Raw genomic sequence first — 16935 nt, 5'->3', positions numbered from 1 at the left:
TTGGAGAATAGTGTCTTTCAGAGGTGGAATGTGGCTGAACTTGACCATGTTACCCCTTCCTCCTTCATATCTGTGGAGTAGTAGAGCTTGTTGACTTTAGAACAAACCCTCCACCTACCTATAGCCAACATTTATGTAATATATTAAGATTAGCAAATTGCTTTACGTGTATTATCTCATTTGATCTCTTAAGTTTTGGAAAGTTTATCAACGCAAAGCAAATGTTGAGCACAGCAGTGGATTGTTTGATGGTGATTTTGTTCCTTTTCCCAGATACATTCCGCCCTCCCCACTCCCTTCCTTTCTCTTTCCATTAGCAGCACCAAATTATTCTCATAATCAGCATTATGTTCCTTTATTAGCAGGACTGAGCTCCTGGAATTGTAGCAGAACTTTGGTCAAGATCCATCGCAGCGGGGGGGCACAGTTTGGATATTTGGATATGAAATGTTTGTGCAGTTCATGTGATGACTCTCTCTCTCTCTCTCTCTCTCTCTCTCTCTCTCTCTCTCTCTCTCTCTGTCTCTCTGTCTCTCTCTCTCCCTCTCTCCCTCTTCCCCCCCTCCCTCTTCCTCCCTCTTCTCCTCTCTCTCTCTCTCTCCTGTTGCTCTTCCCTTCTCACCCTTCCCTGCCCTAGGTGAATAGAACCTTTCAGAACCTGGGTGTATTCCATGACCTCAAAGGGATGTGGGAAGAGATCAGCCCTAAAATTTGGACATTTATGGAAGACAGCCAGGAAATGGATCTGATACGGGTGAGTCCCCTTCCCCTACACCTAACTACCTTTGTATTTGCCAAAGCTGGGTGAGGCATGATTCCCAGAAGTGATCCAAACAAGTTCTTATCTTGAATTTCATCAACAACCCTGCATTACTGAGCTTTTCCCAAACTCTGTTGACCCTCAGCAGAGGAGTCAGTACCCCTGGCAACAGTGATACTGCGTGTACAGTCCCAACATTGCTTGTATAGATAGGCAGAAGAGGAGATGGACAAGGCTGGGTAAGGGATGGGCTTTCGTAAAGCCCTGGTCCTTTCTGTTTCTTGTCTCATACCGATCAATGATTTAGAGGTTATTTGTTTAGCTCCCACACACCTTAGGAGCTCCTGGATATATGAAAACAGAAAAAATAAAAAATATACATAAAACACACTCTTCATATAGAAGCCATTTTAAAATCCTCTTCTGAGGCACAGTGAAAGTTAAGAGGGCCTTGGGCAGTCTGTAGATAATAGCATCTATAACTCTGTTTTCATGCATCGTGAAAAGGGTAAATGTTTTAGAGACAATTGAATTTAAAATTGTGGCAGCTTTGTAAGTACTGAATGTCTCCCTTAGTTTTAGTGGAGTGCTATTTAATCACATTATCCTCTGACATGGCTTGTGTCAGAGTATCATGAGCTACTGTTTTCTCTCGACAAGGTGGGGGAGAGCTATTTCTGTCTTCTCTGTTTCCACCAATAGGCAGAATACACTTCTGCGAGTCCCCTCTCCCCTTTAAATGGTTACTGTTTGAAGGGAAGAATGCTGATGGAGACATCAACACCTCAGACATTGCTGTATAATTTGAGATTGTCAGGTTAGGGCCCCTCTTCCTAATGCCTCCACCCCTGGTATTATGCATAATGGCTAACATTTATTTAATGCTTTAAGGTTTGCAAAGTGCTATTAGCTTACTTGGTCTTCACAGCACTCTAGTGGAATAGGTACTGTTATTATCTGGATTTTACAGTTGAGAAAGAAAAGAGGCTTTAAGGGAACTTGCCCAGGATCACGTCTGAGGATGCAGACTCAGGTTTCTTGAAAGTTCTATGCCTTTTCCACAAGGACGATACTTAGAGGAAGCTCAAAGAAAGATCTCTGGAGACTTTTACACCTCCAAGTCTACTAGCCTATGATCCTGTGGATCTTGGTTTCAAATTTTGCCTCATTTACTTGCTGGCTATGTTGTCTGGGGCAAATCATTTAATTTCTCTTGACCCTCAGTGTTCTTATATCATCTCATAGTTACGTTATCTCTTGGAGTGTTTGTGAAGATAAAATGAGGGAATATATGGAAAGTGCTCTGTAACCTGAAACTGCATAGATGTGTACATTGCTATTGTCATAAGTTTGATTAATATTGGAGCTCTGGGCATTACAACAGGCCCCTCTTGGTCTTCTCTCCCTCCCTTTTGCTTCTCTCTCATCTGACATTGGTTCTTGCCTGCTCTTCTTATGTTAGCATGTAACACAGAGTCATCTGATTGCCTGTAACCAAAGTTTTAATGATAATATATTTATGTAGCATTTTAAGGTTTGCAAAGCCCTTAATATATGTGATATCATTTGAGTCTCACAGCCCTGTGAAGTATGTGCAATTTATCTCCGTTGACTAGCACAAACCTAGTAAGAGCCTGAGGCTGGCTATAAACCCAGGGCTTTTTAATTCCTAAGTCCAGGAGTTACTAGTCATGGCTATCAAAACTCTCTAAGCCCAGGGCAGGAGGTTAGGAGGCCTGAGAGGAGGAAACTGAGTTTTATCATGCTACCCATGAAGGTGATTTTAAATCTTTGTAAACCGTAAAGTGCTGTACAAATGCTAGTTATTATTGTTATTAATATCATTATTATGCTTATGCTGTGAAGTACTAGAATCTAGGGGACTTGTTGCTAGATACTAACCTGTGTCCCTTCTTGTTCAGCTAGGTTTTCTCTTGTTGCTACACCTAGCCTTGCAGGATATTTGGTCCAGTAGATATAACCCCTCGAAGTGCAGTCTGGTTACTCTTTCAACTGTTTCTAGATCAGAATCCAACACAGAGGAAGGAGCATTGAACTTGCAGTCAGAAGAATTCTCATTCTGACTCTGACACTTTTGTGTGACTTGGGCAAGTCGCTTTGCCCCTCTAAGGCTGAGGTTTCTTCACTTGTAAAATGGGGAAAATAATGATGTCATTACCCACCTCACAAGGTTATTGTGAGAAAAATCACCTTGTCAGCCTGAAAGCACTACAAACATGTGAATTTGGGGGATTTTTTTATTATTCACTCTTACACGTATATCTCTCTTTAACACCACTAGTTATGTGTTTTGAGAAGTTGCACGTGAGGCACATTTTTATAGATTGATCTCTATTTTTTCAGTTGCTTGGCCTTGTTTCAGGGTCACTTCTGCTTTATTTCTGATTGAATGTCAATTGATAGTGGCGCCTAAGACTGTTCCTTCTTTTCTCTGTCAAGTAATCAAATCCTTAAATGCATTAGGGAAACTAATGTTTAGATGAATTCTTTTGCAGAAGGAAGACTCCTTCTGTAATGTGAGAAATCACCCCTCTGTTGTAAGTTTATCTCCTCGGTAAATTTAGAAGGGGTTTGACCAAGTGTTAATGAATCTTACAAGAAATAAGAAGAGGTGATTTTTCACATATAAAGAAAGGGAACTTGATGGGTGAGATAAATTTCTTTACCAAGTCGGTACATGGGTATTAGGGAGGGTAGGAAAGACTTAAATGATACAGCATCATGACCCAGGTCAAGCCAAGGAAGTCAGTACAGGTCATAGGAGCAGAAGAAGATTGGTGAGAATCTAGGATTAGCCAACATAGAACCCTTCTGGCTACAGGCAATAGAGTCAGCACGGGTCAGGCTGGCAAATACAGACATCCTTGCTAGCATTCAGTCAGCTGACATTGTAGTCCCTTTTACACACACTTAGAAGCACATATATGTTTATGTGTTTTATATATTTGTGTGCGTGAGAGACTTACCCATAGTCACCCAAGCTTCTATGTGTCAGAGGTAGGATTTGAATTAGGTCCTCCTGACTGAGACCTGGTTCTCTGTACATTATGCTATGCTGTTTGTGTCTCACTTTGTGGGGGAGATAGAAAGGAAGAGAGGGGAGGAAAAAAGGAAGAAAGGAAGAGAGGGAGGAAGGAAAAAGGGGCCTGCTTACCCCAGAGTCAAGAAGATTTGAATTAAACTCATGCCTGGGACTTGGACTGAAACTGTGTGTGTCCTCTACCAGGGCAAATCACTTAACCTTCCAAAGCTCTAGGAACTGAGAGATTAAGTGACTTTTAAATTAACCTTAAATTAAGGTTAAACTCTGTTAAGTTGAAGATAGTTGCTAGTCTGCTTTAGTGTAGACCTTGACTTCTCTTCCATGCCCCTTCTCTGCGCCAACCCCATCTCTACCCATCTAGGCCTGGTGTCCAGTTTACATCAATTTAGCACTTTCACTACTGAACCCCAAATTGTAGTACTTCTATTCTTTTCCTGATAGATCTCATATGACCCTATAGGAACTGCCATTTCTTTAACAACCATTCTTCCTGACTTTGTACTATATAACACCCAGTTCTGATGTCTCAATGACTTTGTTTTTATAAGGTCTTTTTTTTTCCTCAGGACTAACTTTCCTTTCTTCCCCATCTTTAATTTTTTTTTTCCTGTCTAGCATCTTCCCTCAGAAACTTAAACAAACCTGCCATCTGGTGGGGGTAGTTAGAGTCGGTCAGTTAAATTTTCTGGACACTGGATTTTTTCTAAGTAGGGCAGGGACTATGGGCCAAGTGTACCTACCCCTTAAAAAATAACTAGTATGTAAGTAGGAAGGATAATGAGTAGAAATCATACTTACGCTGGCTTTAAGGTTTACAAAACAAGCTGGCTTTCAAAAGCAGACGTTAGAGAGGTGATGGACTCGGTACTAAAAGAGAACTGCATTTTGAACAAGGGCAATAAGGAGATTTATTTTGCTTGACTATGCATATCTACTACAAGGGTATTATTTTTCTGTTTTGCAATTTAATTTTGTGCATTGTCCATGGAGGGTCTGTTTCTAAGCCCCTTCTCAAATCTATTCCTCAAAGGTTCAGAATTCAAGATTCCCTAAGATCTGAGCTCTACAGCTGCATGCCAGTGGTTTACTGGGTTATACATTATTCTAAATAATGATCAGGCAGCAGGTTACCTCTTTGATGTATAAATTTGAGTTCTGTTCTTGATTTGTTTGCTGGTTTGGAGCAAGTATGGTTTCCCCAGCATCATGAGAATCATAGCACAATCAATCAATAAACATTTATCAAGTACCTGCTATGTGCCAGGTGCTGTGCTAAGGACTGGGGATCCAAAAGAGGCAAAAGACAGTCCCTGCCTCCAAGGAGCTTCCAGTCGGATGGGAGAGGGAGACAACATGCAAACAGAAACACACAAAGCAAGCTTCTCAGAAATCGAATTTACCTTTGTTTTAAGGATGGGCCTCTACAAGGCTAATGTTATTCACTTCTGGACTCCTAATGTTACCAGTGAGTGATTCAGATTCAGCAAACCTTTACTCAGCACCTACTGTGTACAGACAGAGTACTCTCCTAGGTTTTGTAAGACACACAAAGTTTAAGAGGTCACTGCCATTACAGAGCATATAGTCTAGTAGGAGAAAGCATTTTGTGATTCTTATAGTGTTCTATAAATATGTACTAAGGTAGATAGTACTTAGAAATATCTGAGTAACATTAATAAAAAGAATGTTAAGTTTGCTGTTATTCTATTCTATTTGCATTTTTGACAAATTGTTATTTTCACACCTTGGCCTAGTCATGAGAAATATCCTCTCCCTTTTTCCTTAGTGGGTTATTCATTAATCTAGACTTCATTGTACTAATTGCACTTTCTTTTGGCATGCCAGACTCTGTTGGATAATAAAATCAACAGCAATCTTTGGGGACAGCACTTGAGTGACTTAAACTGGACAACTTCAGACATTGCAGCCTTTTTAGCTAAGTACCCAGAAGATGTCCAGACAGCCAGTGGTCCGGTGTACACCTGGAGAGAGGCTTTTAATGAGACAAATTGGGCAATCCAGACAATAGCTCGATTCATGGAGGTAAGTTGATATGAACACAAAAAATAGACTAAAAATGTGGTTTTTGAAAGTCTTCTTCTCGTCTAGTATTTTTTGTGACCCTGCTGTGTGCAGAAAATTGTCATAAGGTCTCCTAGATGTGCTTCATATTCTCAATAGAATTAGGAGCATAAAAATATCAAACAGTTAGAAAGTGAGTACAAGGTAACATTTGAGCTTATGGATAAGTGTGGTACAGTTTAGTTGAAGTGCTGAGGAGTTCAGCGTTAGGGAAAGATCAGCACAGGGTACATTAGGCTGCTTAGAACTGGATCTAGAAAACCAGCCTGTAAAATCCTGGGGTGCTAGTTCACAAGTACTGCCCCATAATTCTTGTTTCACAGCAACATGAATGCCTTCAGAAAACAGCCATTTTATTTTCTTTAGGTTTCTGAAGGAAAAGCTCTTAGGAAGTAAAAATATACATTGTCAAGAATGGGGAAGGGTACTACTGGTTTTTCCTTCTGCACAGCTTTTTAGGGGCCATATTAGTATTATAGTAACAGCAAGAACATGGAAGAGACAATGTTAAGCAGAGGACCCCATCCGAAATCAAGGTCAGGTTACTAGACCAGAGTCTGGAGCATGAGCCACAGGAAACAACAGAAGAAAGCAGGAATCAGGGTCATACTACCAGATGGATGTTAGAATTTGAGGAAAAGCAAGTCAAGAGACTAGGGGGGAAGGGACAAAGGGTCCAAACAGAGAGGGAGGCTGCATGCGCATCACTAGCATATGGTAGAGTACCTCAAGGCCTTAGGGGCCAGCTGCAGCTGGTTCTCTTTGTCCTTGTCTACACCAAGACCAAGAGTCAACCTAGATGATTTCACCGTCTTGCTTTCCTGCTTGCTCTGATGTCACAGACTTAATAGCTGCTTTCACAGTCCGCTTTTAGATGCTCGATCTTGACAATGCTCAACCATTGTGTCACTCCGTGTGTATGTGTGTGTGTATATGTGTGTCTTTATCTGTGTTTGTTTTTGTGTAAGAGAGAGAGACAGAGAAATATCACCTTCATTCCAATCCAAGTCTGTCTAAAATTGTACCAATGATAACAATGAATAGACACATACTGAAAAAGTTCAGTACTTAGTACTTCGATCTTAATCTGCTTTTAGTAAAAGCTCTTAAATAAGTCTATAACTAAGAGTAGTCATCATTTTACTTCCTGAACTTTGGATTTAGAGAGTCTCAACAGAAAGCCAAAAAACAAAACCTTATTATCAAGACAGATTAGGAAGGCATTAGAATTTTTAGCATTTTTCTCTCTTATTTGAAGTGGGAGGAGAAAGATATATTCATTGTCTTTACATTGCTCAGCAAAAGAAATAGGCATTTCTTAACCAAAAATAAAATTATACACACACAACCATGTCTAAATTATAAAAATTAGGATAATACAAATGTATATGTGTATGTATGCTTGTGTATGTGTGTGTGTATATATATATAAACACATACATATACACACACAGCTTTATAGGTACAGTTTATGTATATAAGTATATAGATGTATATTTGTATATATACATATACTATCTATACATACACATAAATATTTATATCTCTATATAGGATTTATATATGTGTATATATATACACACATATATCTCCCTACTTGTATTATTGCTGCTATAGGTGATCTCATCCAACTAAAATTATTTAAATTAACACTGAAAAAATGCTTTATTCTTCCTTCTAAGTTGAGGTGGTTTCAGGCAGGGGGAAAAATCTATCAGATATGTAATTTAAGTGTAAGAACACTCTCCTGGACTGACTGACAGAATGACTGGCTGTTGATCTATAAAGTATTCTGTCAACCCTAGGAAATTGCCAGGAATCATACATAAATCTAATGAAAGACAGACTAAGATCTTCCTCCCTTCTTCCTCCTTCTCTCCCTTCCTCCCTCCCTCTCTTCCTTCCTGTACTTCATTTTTTTCTCTACTAGAGGCCATTACATTTTTTTAGTTTGTTGAACTAGCTATAGGACTAGAAAAGAAAACTAGATACATTCATTATTTTAAATTATTCCCTTGAAAAACAAAGAAACTCACCTTCTCCACGCCCAAATGTGTTTGTCAAAAACAGTTATTTCCTATTGCATGCTAGAAAGCTCACTGGAGAGACGGAAGGATAACCCCCAGATATTTGTGACCTTGCTGAGAACAAAATAAACCCTGCCCAGTACTTTAACACCTGTGCTTGATGTGCCCAGTTTCCTATCATCTCAAGAGCTTTAGTTCCTAATGGGACTATTCTTTATTTAGTGTGTCAACCTGGACAAGCTTGAGCCAATACCTACAGAAGTTCGACTGATCAACAAGTCCATGGAATTGCTGGATGAGAGGAAGTTCTGGGCTGGCATAGTATTCACCGGCATTGCTCCTGGCAGCGTCGCACTACCTCACCACGTCAAATACAAGATTCGGATGGATATCGACAATGTAGAAAGGACAAACAAGATCAAGGATGGGTAAGCTTCTGCTCTCCTAATTCCACACCAGCCTGGGGAGGGGGAGGGGGTTGGAAGAGGAGCGGAAGAATGTTCCTCTTGGCTGGGTCTGAGAAGTTTTGTTGACCCCTCTGGCTTTGGTTCCAGGTACTGGGACCCAGGTCCTCGTGCTGATCCCTTCGAAGACCTGCGCTATATCTGGGGAGGCTTTGCATACTTGCAAGATGTGGTTGAGCAGGCAATCATCCGGACGCTGACAGGCTCTGAAGAGAGGACCGGCATCTATGTGCAGCAGATGCCTTACCCTTGTTATGTAGATGATATGTAAGTTAGAATCCAAAGCCTAGCCCTCATGTGGTGGTCTAGAAAATAGCTGTGGTCTCCTCTGCCATATAAAAGAAAAAAAATACTATTAGAGGCGTTAGTAAAGGATGCTGCTATTTCACACTTACTTTCCTATTTGGTGTCTAGGAAGGCCTATGAGTTTACAGGGACACAGCCCCCATATAGCGTCTTCCATTTGGCTCACTCCCTCAACACATAACACGCATACACCCAAACCAGTCATCCTTCTTCCTTCTTCCTTCACTCTAAAGCTAACAACGAAGGGTGAGGAAATTCACAATACCATGGCACACTAAGACAATCCTTACAATTCTCCCAAATCTCATGACAGACACGGAAAGGCAAGCTGCCTAGACTTGTCTGAACTGGTTTAAATTTGGGCCCAGTTTGCAAACCAAAGTTCTTAACAAACAAAACAAAACTGAATGGAGGCTTTTATTCTCATTTTCTTTATAGTCCTTAGATTTTAGAGAGTCACACTGTAGGAAATGCAACTTTAAATGTTAATTATGTGTTTTTGGTTTAATGAAAGGGGTGGGAGAAAGGGGAGGCCTACATTCAGGTGCTGTTATTTACTAAGTAATTAACATTTAAATGACTGAAAAAAGTAAATGTATCTTCCAGAGAGTTTAATTAACTGTTCCAGACAGTGGCCCAATTAAATTTCTTAAAATTTTATTTCCAGTGCATAGTAATATCCTTATTTTCTGCTGCCACATTTGAGTGTGTGTGTATTTGTGTGCATATGTGTGTCAGGATTGGCCAGGGCTTACCTTATTATTAGCTTTCTGCTTTGATTTCAACATAATACTTACCAGGACATCTAGGTCACCCCTGAAAGCATCTGTTTTCTCCTTCAGATAAAAGACTGAAAGAACTTTTTTCAAAGGCCTCTGAGACAGGGCATTATGGGAGGGAGTGAGAAGTATATTCTCCCGTATACCTTTAACAGTGCTGCTATGAATGATGTCCTGATAAACAAAAAAGGCAATATCATTTAAACCTTAAAAATTGTAGACTACCCATTTGGATTTTGTAAAGATTTGGAAAAAGAGTGAAGTTTACTTTTACATAATTTTGCTGTGCAACTGAATATCATGAAAATTAATTTTTTTCAAGCACTATAAAAACTCACTGATTTATAGATTGATATACCTTTACTTGACAATACTTTCTTAGTATTATTCATAAATGTATATACACAAATATATACATATACACATACATGTGTACACATAAGTAAAACACTTATATTTAAACTTTTGACAAGTCAGATTAATCTTTTCCCCAGTCACCCCAAATGAAATTTTATTGCATTTGTATTATTTCAACACCAGACACCGGGTTTTGCCACGTTAGTGCACTATTAGTTGTCACATTTTTAGGGAGGATGATAGTAAGCTAAAATAAATCTGGGGTGTGAGTAGGGGTGTGATGGGAGTCATTTTGTTAGAGGTCTGGAAGCCATGCCAGACAGAAGTGAAGTGAAGGGAAAAGAACTATTCTTGAATATTTAAGTTTAGATTCACTTTTCTTGACTGGAATCTTAGAGTGTTAGTTGGAGCTTTGAAAAGGTTAAGTGACTTGCTCAGGGCCACATATCCAGTTTTGTACAGAAGGATTTTGAACCCAAGTCATACCAACTCTCGGGCTGGCTACCTCCCCCTTAATAGTGTTTTTAAATATAGAAAGCTTCCTTAATAGGCAGTGAGTAGAAACTTCTTAGTACTAGAGATCTTCAGGCGGGGACTGGACCGCCAGTTACTGGGAGTGTTTTCAGTGGGATTCTTGCTTAGGTGCAGGCTAGACTTTAGATGACTCTGAATCTTTTACAACCCTGAGATTCTATCATTCTGTAATTGGCCATAACCCTTTCGTTTTCTCTTTTCTTCCTGGGGAACAGATTTCTGCGGGTGATGAGCCGCTCAATGCCTCTCTTCATGACTCTGGCTTGGATCTACTCTGTGGCTGTGATCATCAAGGGGATCGTATATGAGAAAGAAGCCCGACTAAAGGAGACCATGAGAATCATGGGTCTGGAAAATGGCACCCTTTGGTTTAGCTGGTTCATCAGCAGCCTCATCCCCCTCCTTGTGAGTGCAGGTCTACTGGTGTTAATTCTGAAGGTAAGGTTGGGTCCTGCTGAGGTGGTCATTTATGGTCTCAGAAAATACCTTTTTTTTCAAGTCTTTGTACACGTTGTGTCTTGGTCTGATTCAGTGTATTTCATGGATCTGATTCCTTTCCAGTTAGGAAACTTGCTGCCCTACAGTGACCCCAGTGTGGTCTTCCTGTTCCTCTCTGTCTTCGCTGTGGTGACCATCCTGCAGTGTTTCTTGATCAGCACGCTCTTCTCCAGAGCCAACCTGGCTGCGGCCTGTGGTGGCATCATCTACTTCACACTCTACCTGCCCTATGTCCTTTGTGTTGCTTGGCAGGACTATGTGGGCTTCTCTCTGAAAATTTTTGCTGTAAGTAGTTTTTAGGTAAAAGCAATGATTGTGCATTTTTTTTTTAAAAAATTATTTTTAAATTTTAATTTATATATAAATTTAATATAAAATAATTAAATTTAAATAGTTATTACTATTATTCTGGCCATTAATGAATCCTTAATATATTTAGACCTCCATGTATTCTGAAAGAAGTAAGGAAAGGAGTTTTTCTTTACCATGAAAATTTTAATCCCCTTACTTCATTCATTAGACAGCAAAGCATGCACTTAGATAGCAAACTTTTTTTATTTTTTGCAAGTGGTAAAATTGTGTATAGTGGCTATTTGCTGTTAGTTCCAGCTGTTTCCGACTCTCATCTTCTCCCTGTGACTACCATGTTAAGCCCATTCCAGAATACACAGTTCTTGAAAGTTGGCAAAGAGCTTTGCATATGTAATCATGGCTCCTTAGGTAGGCATGGTAAAAGGTGACCCACCTTCACTTTGGTCATTTTAAGTCTCCCTTTCCCTGTAAAGAGATGTGATTCTTCACTTCCCAAGGGAGAATGTTAAGCCTTGAACAGTTCATGAGCTGCTAGAATAACTTTCAGTCATATTTACCTAAAAATTTTATCAGAATCTTTTGTTTTTACATCATCATTTCCAAATATGTGCCTTTTCTCCCCCTCATCCAGAGAGCTATTGCTTATAATAAAGAATGAGAAAGAGAGAAAAAAACCTAGTTCAGCAAAAATAAACAGCACATCGATTGGCATATACAAGGTTCTATTGCTCATGGCTTCCCAGTTCTGCCCCTTTGGTAATATTTAAATTCTGGGGGCGGCCAGGTAGCACAGCAAGTAAGAGCACCGGCTCCAGTGTTGAGAAGACCTGGAGATTGAATCCTGGGCCCAGACACTTAGCACCCACCCAGAAACACCTGGCCGTGTAACCTTGAGCAAGTTACTTAACCCCAATTGCTTAGGGGCGGCCAGGTGGCTCAGCGAGTAAGAGTACCGGCTCCAGTGTTGGGACGACCTGGAGATCGAATCCCGGGCTCAGACACTCAGCACCACACCCAGAAATAACTGGCCGTGTAACCTTGAGCAAGTTACTTAACCCCGATTGCTTAAAAATATAAAAAAAAAAAAAATTTAAATTCTGTTCCTCAGAGGGTTCAGTCACAGACCCATTCTCCATGTTATCTACATATGCCCTAAACCTTTGTGGGGGGAGATAAAAGATCAGAACCACTTGTGATATGCAGGATCCCCACTTTACATCTCTTGGGGGCTTCATCTGGGTGTTAGATGAATGTCTCCTAAAAACCCTAAGACTTTTAGGGATGCTAGATTGAAGGGTCATTTGTGATTATTAATGAGACAGGTGTGTATGTATAAAATTACTGAGTCTTTTGGCTATCTTTCTAAACAAAATCCTAATATCATATGACAAGTGGGCCTCACTTTATGCCTCACACAACAGAATGTTGTGTGCCTGTAGTGAATTTTGTGGGATATTGTAGAGGGGATCCATCATTTGGGAATAGAGATAGCCTAGATGGCCTGCAAAGTACTTTCCAATTCTAGAATTCCATTAGTCCATTAGTCCCTTAAAACTCACCAACGAGAATTCAGTATTTAAGGGAATCACTTTTGGATTCTTTTATAGCGCTCATGATTACTTCTTTGTTTTTCTGTTTGGCACATTCAGATTTTTCTACATCAGAACTAATTAATGTGGGGACATGTCTAATGTTTAAAAATATGTAGGAGAGAACAAGATTTATAGAACTTTCTCTGGTGTTATTTTCCTCAGAGTTTTCTGTCGCCTGTGGCATTTGGCTTTGGTTGTGAGTACTTTGCCCTCTTTGAGGAGCAGGGCATTGGAGTGCAGTGGGACAACCTTTTCGAGAGCCCTCTAGAGGAAGATGGCTTCAGCCTCACCACCTCCATCTCCATGATGTTATTTGATACCTTTCTCTATGGTGTGATGACCTGGTATATTGAGTCTGTCTTTCCAGGTATGCTTTGTTTTTCCACTCAACCCTATAACTCTCGTATTTTGTAAAATACTATTCCTGGTCTTGGATTTCATGATGCACCCCATTTTCTTCCCCTTATTTTTGCCTTACAGTAGAGTCTTTCTAGGGGCTCTGTTCTCCTTGGAAGAAGACAGATCTTTATACCCATGGCAAATAGAACAAACCAAGTATAGGAAGTTAGTTGGACTAGATAGCTTTTATGGTCCTGTCAAACCCTTAAGATTCTTTGATTCTATGTTCTTTTTTCTTTTCTTTTTTTTTTTAATTTTGGACTCAGCCAGAACACAAATACAGAATAGAGAAAACAAACAAAAACATAATCATTCTGTGTTCTTAAAGAGGTGGCAGATGATGGGAGATTTTTAATTTTTTTAATCTAAGCTTAGGTACTTTGACATTCAATTCCTTATTCTTCTGTTGACTTGATCTGTGACCTTGGAAGTAGCCCTGAACTCCTCTGTATCTCCTTATAAAAGATCTGAGATGGACCTCTCCTATGTCCAAATATATTTAATGACAACAATATATGTAATAAATATAATATATAAATAAATGACAATACATTTAATACTAAGAACAATAGTATTGCTAGTGTTAACCTTTAAGGTTTGCAAAGCGCTTTACACATGTTATTTCATTTGATCCTTACAACAGCCCTGTAAGGTGAGTGCTTTTATTATCTTCATTCTGCAGTTGAAGAAACTGAGGCCGAGAGAGATTAAGTCACTTGCCCATGTCACAGCTAGAGAGGGCCTGAGGCAGAATTTGAACTCATATATTCCTGACTCCAAGTCTAGTACCCTTAATCCATTACACCACCTGGCTACCTATATCTGGTTATAGTATAAGCTGCCAGTATATAGTTCTATCTGTCTACCTGACTGCAGCAAGGAATATGAAGTTCCCATCACCTCATGTCTGTGTTATTGTGTTAGAATACACCCCACTTCATCTTCCTGCCTCCTGTCTGTCCCACCTCTACTCTATCCTAGGCATTATGAGCAGACCAGTCTTTGTAAAGAATTGCTTGGATCTTATCATTCTTTTGCTCAAAAGGCTTCAGTGATTTTCGTTGCCTGTGGCAAAAAAGATTCTTACCTAGATCTCCTTTGCAGCTAAATTCTTCCCAGCTAAGCCTCTTACTTTATCTGTCTACATGAAGATTAGAAAAAAAAAAACAACACAAAATTCTAGGTAGATTCCTTCCCCATTATGCCACCTGACCTTCTCTCTTCTGGATAATTAGCCAACTTCTGCTTTTCTTTCCTGGCCCAGAGCACATTATACCTCATTCATGAAACTTTCTCTGATGCTTCAGCCCACCATGAGTTTTCTCATTTCTGGATTCTCCCAGCACTAATTAACTTGTTTTACCAGTGAATTAGGCACTTGCCTTGTATTGCCAAATTGGTACTAATGTCTTCTGCATGTATGCCTTCTTTCCCCAACTAAATTGTGAGCTTCTGGTCAGCCCATTTCAGTTCAGTTCACCATGTGTTGTACCTGTTATGTGCAGCACACTCTTTTTTTGTTTTTGTTTTTTTGGCGAGGGCAGTTGGGGTTAAGTGACTTCCCAAGGTCACATGGCTAGTTTTTGTGTTAAGTGTCTGAGGTCGGATTTGAACTCAGGTCCTCCTGATTCCAGGGCTGGTGCTGCCCCTAGCACACTTCCCTCGGGGTGATTACATTCTCTTGCCAACAGGGGCTATATTTTATGCTTCTTTTCACCTCCTTGCCTAGCTTGCCGCAGTGCCTCCCTTAGCATAGGCACAACCAGAGCATTGTGGTATAGTGAAAAGAGAATTGAACTCAGAGTCAGGATAGCTGAGTTCCAGGCTCTTTTCTTCCACTTAGTAATCATGTGATCTTGGACAAATCGCTTTGATTCCCTGGGTGTCAATTTTCCTCCTGGTGAAGTGAATTTGGGCTAGGTTATCTTAAGGGGGAAGAAACCTCTTCTAGGCTAAGTTTTTAAATTTTTTCATTAGTTAATATTTTATAACAAAATGAAGTTTTAGTTCACTTTTTCTGTTTCCAGGAGGTGTCAGGGTGTTTATTAGGATGGAACTTTTACTGGGCTCAGTGAGATGCTAGGATAACTTTAAGGCTGCCTCATGTTGTCTGTCTTTTGTTTTCAGGTCAATATGGAATCCCCAGGCCATGGTATTTCCCTTTCACCAAGTCTTACTGGTTTGGTGAGAAAAGTGATGAAAAGAGTCATCTTGGTTCCAGGCAAAAAGGAACTTCAGAGAGTAAGTTCTGCTGACAGTTTTCAACTCTGCTCCCTGCCTTTTCCATTGATTGTTGGTATTCTTTTAGAGAACATTGGCCATGACCTTGCAGAATTCTAGAATCATATGTAGGGCAACAAAGCCATCCTTAACATAATGCCTCATTCAGTATTTTCTTGTGCCTTTCATGTGGTAATTGGTTGACATCACAAGAGTGTGTCTAAGTATTATCCTGGAACCAGTGCTTGTGGCACTGGATAACATTTCTTTTTTCTCCTCAGTAGCTACAGAAGCTTAAATTACTTCCCCCCCCCCCACCCCCCCCCCCCCCCCGAGCCTTGTCACCTAGACTAGGGAGAGATGGGTGTGCATAGGGAAGCATTGAGTTTTCCCTTTCTTACCCTGCTTTTATGAATGCCTATGGTAGCACCAAATGGCCATCATCCAATCTTTTTAAGAGTATAAGAACCACAGTTTTTGGATCCCTGAGCAAGCACATTTGAGTCCGTTTTTTCCTACTTCTGTAGGAGAGGGAAACCAGGAGAGCCCTAGGTTAAGGTTGGAACCTCTCAGCATGGCAGGGAAATATATTTTTGGGGAATATTTCCAATTTGTCACATTGCTTCAAGGGAAGGACTGTGCTGTATCTGATGTGTGACATCGCATTAATGTTACTGGCATAGTTGACAGGTTGACATGCTCTCACCATCTTAAGTAGATTGATCTTCGGAATCCAAGGGCAGACTACCCATCCCTACCAGTACAATGGGTCTTATTTCTGGACCTTTATACATCTAATATATTAATTTCTTTCTCATAGTCTGCATGGAAGAAGAACCCAGTCACCTGCGCCTGGGGGTTTCCATTCAGAACCTGGTAAAGGTTTATCGGGATGGCATGAAGGTGGCAGTGGATGGTCTTGCACTGAATTTCTATGAAGGACAGATCACATCTTTTCTAGGACATAATGGAGCTGGGAAAACCACCACAATGTAAGAAGAGGATGTTTTGCTTTTATAGAGTAAACCTGAAGGAAGTTCTGAGGCTTAGTTAGAAAACTGTATCCTAAAGTCATTATGTATATGTATGTTTATGTGTGTTTATATATACATAAATCCTTTATCAAAAATATATAGATATATGTACATGTATATATGTGCATACAAATGTGTTTATATATAAATCTATGTATCAAAAATATATATACACATGTATATGTATGTGTAAATCTATGTGTGCTTATAACTTTATAAAGATATATGTGTGTTTATATTTATACATATATATGTTTGCATGTATATATACAAGAGTTTTGTAATGCATGCATCTAAAAAGGCATGAGGCCTTGGAACTTCAGAGCATTTTTAGAAAGTGTAGCATCCAAATATCTTAGAACTGGTCTCTCTCTTGGAGCTTTATTGGTATTCTTTTCTGATCAGAATAAAGAAAGGTGATTCTGTGAAAGAAAATCCAGAGTTTGCAGAAAGATCTGTATTTCTAGCAAACAGACTTTTAAACAGAGAGCTCAGATGATTATTTTC

At 39.8% G+C, this 16935-nt stretch overlaps 1 protein-coding gene across 1 annotated transcript in view; it reads left to right on the top strand.

Moving 5' to 3' along the window:
- The window catches only part of ABCA1 (ATP binding cassette subfamily A member 1), a 148539-nt gene that overhangs the window by 90380 nt on the left and 41224 nt on the right, over positions 1-16935 (top strand). Inside the window, exons 11-19 of the mRNA XM_069106082.1 lie at positions 638-754; positions 5670-5867; positions 8156-8361; positions 8488-8664; positions 10589-10811; positions 10935-11156; positions 12938-13142; positions 15302-15415; positions 16215-16386. Coding sequence (XP_068962183.1) covers positions 638-754; positions 5670-5867; positions 8156-8361; positions 8488-8664; positions 10589-10811; positions 10935-11156; positions 12938-13142; positions 15302-15415; positions 16215-16386 — 1634 coding nt within the window. The remainder of the gene's footprint in view (positions 1-637; positions 755-5669; positions 5868-8155; positions 8362-8487; positions 8665-10588; positions 10812-10934; positions 11157-12937; positions 13143-15301; positions 15416-16214; positions 16387-16935) is intronic.

The sequence above is a fragment of the Petaurus breviceps genome, unplaced genomic scaffold (assembly GCF_028583685.1).
Source record: "Petaurus breviceps papuanus isolate PSGF00001 unplaced genomic scaffold, PetGlider_PUasm1.0 138, whole genome shotgun sequence".
Lineage (NCBI taxonomy): Eukaryota > Metazoa > Chordata > Mammalia > Diprotodontia > Petauridae > Petaurus > Petaurus breviceps.
Note: the sequence above shows the minus strand (reverse complement) of the source record. Positions and strands in the feature narration are given on the sequence as shown.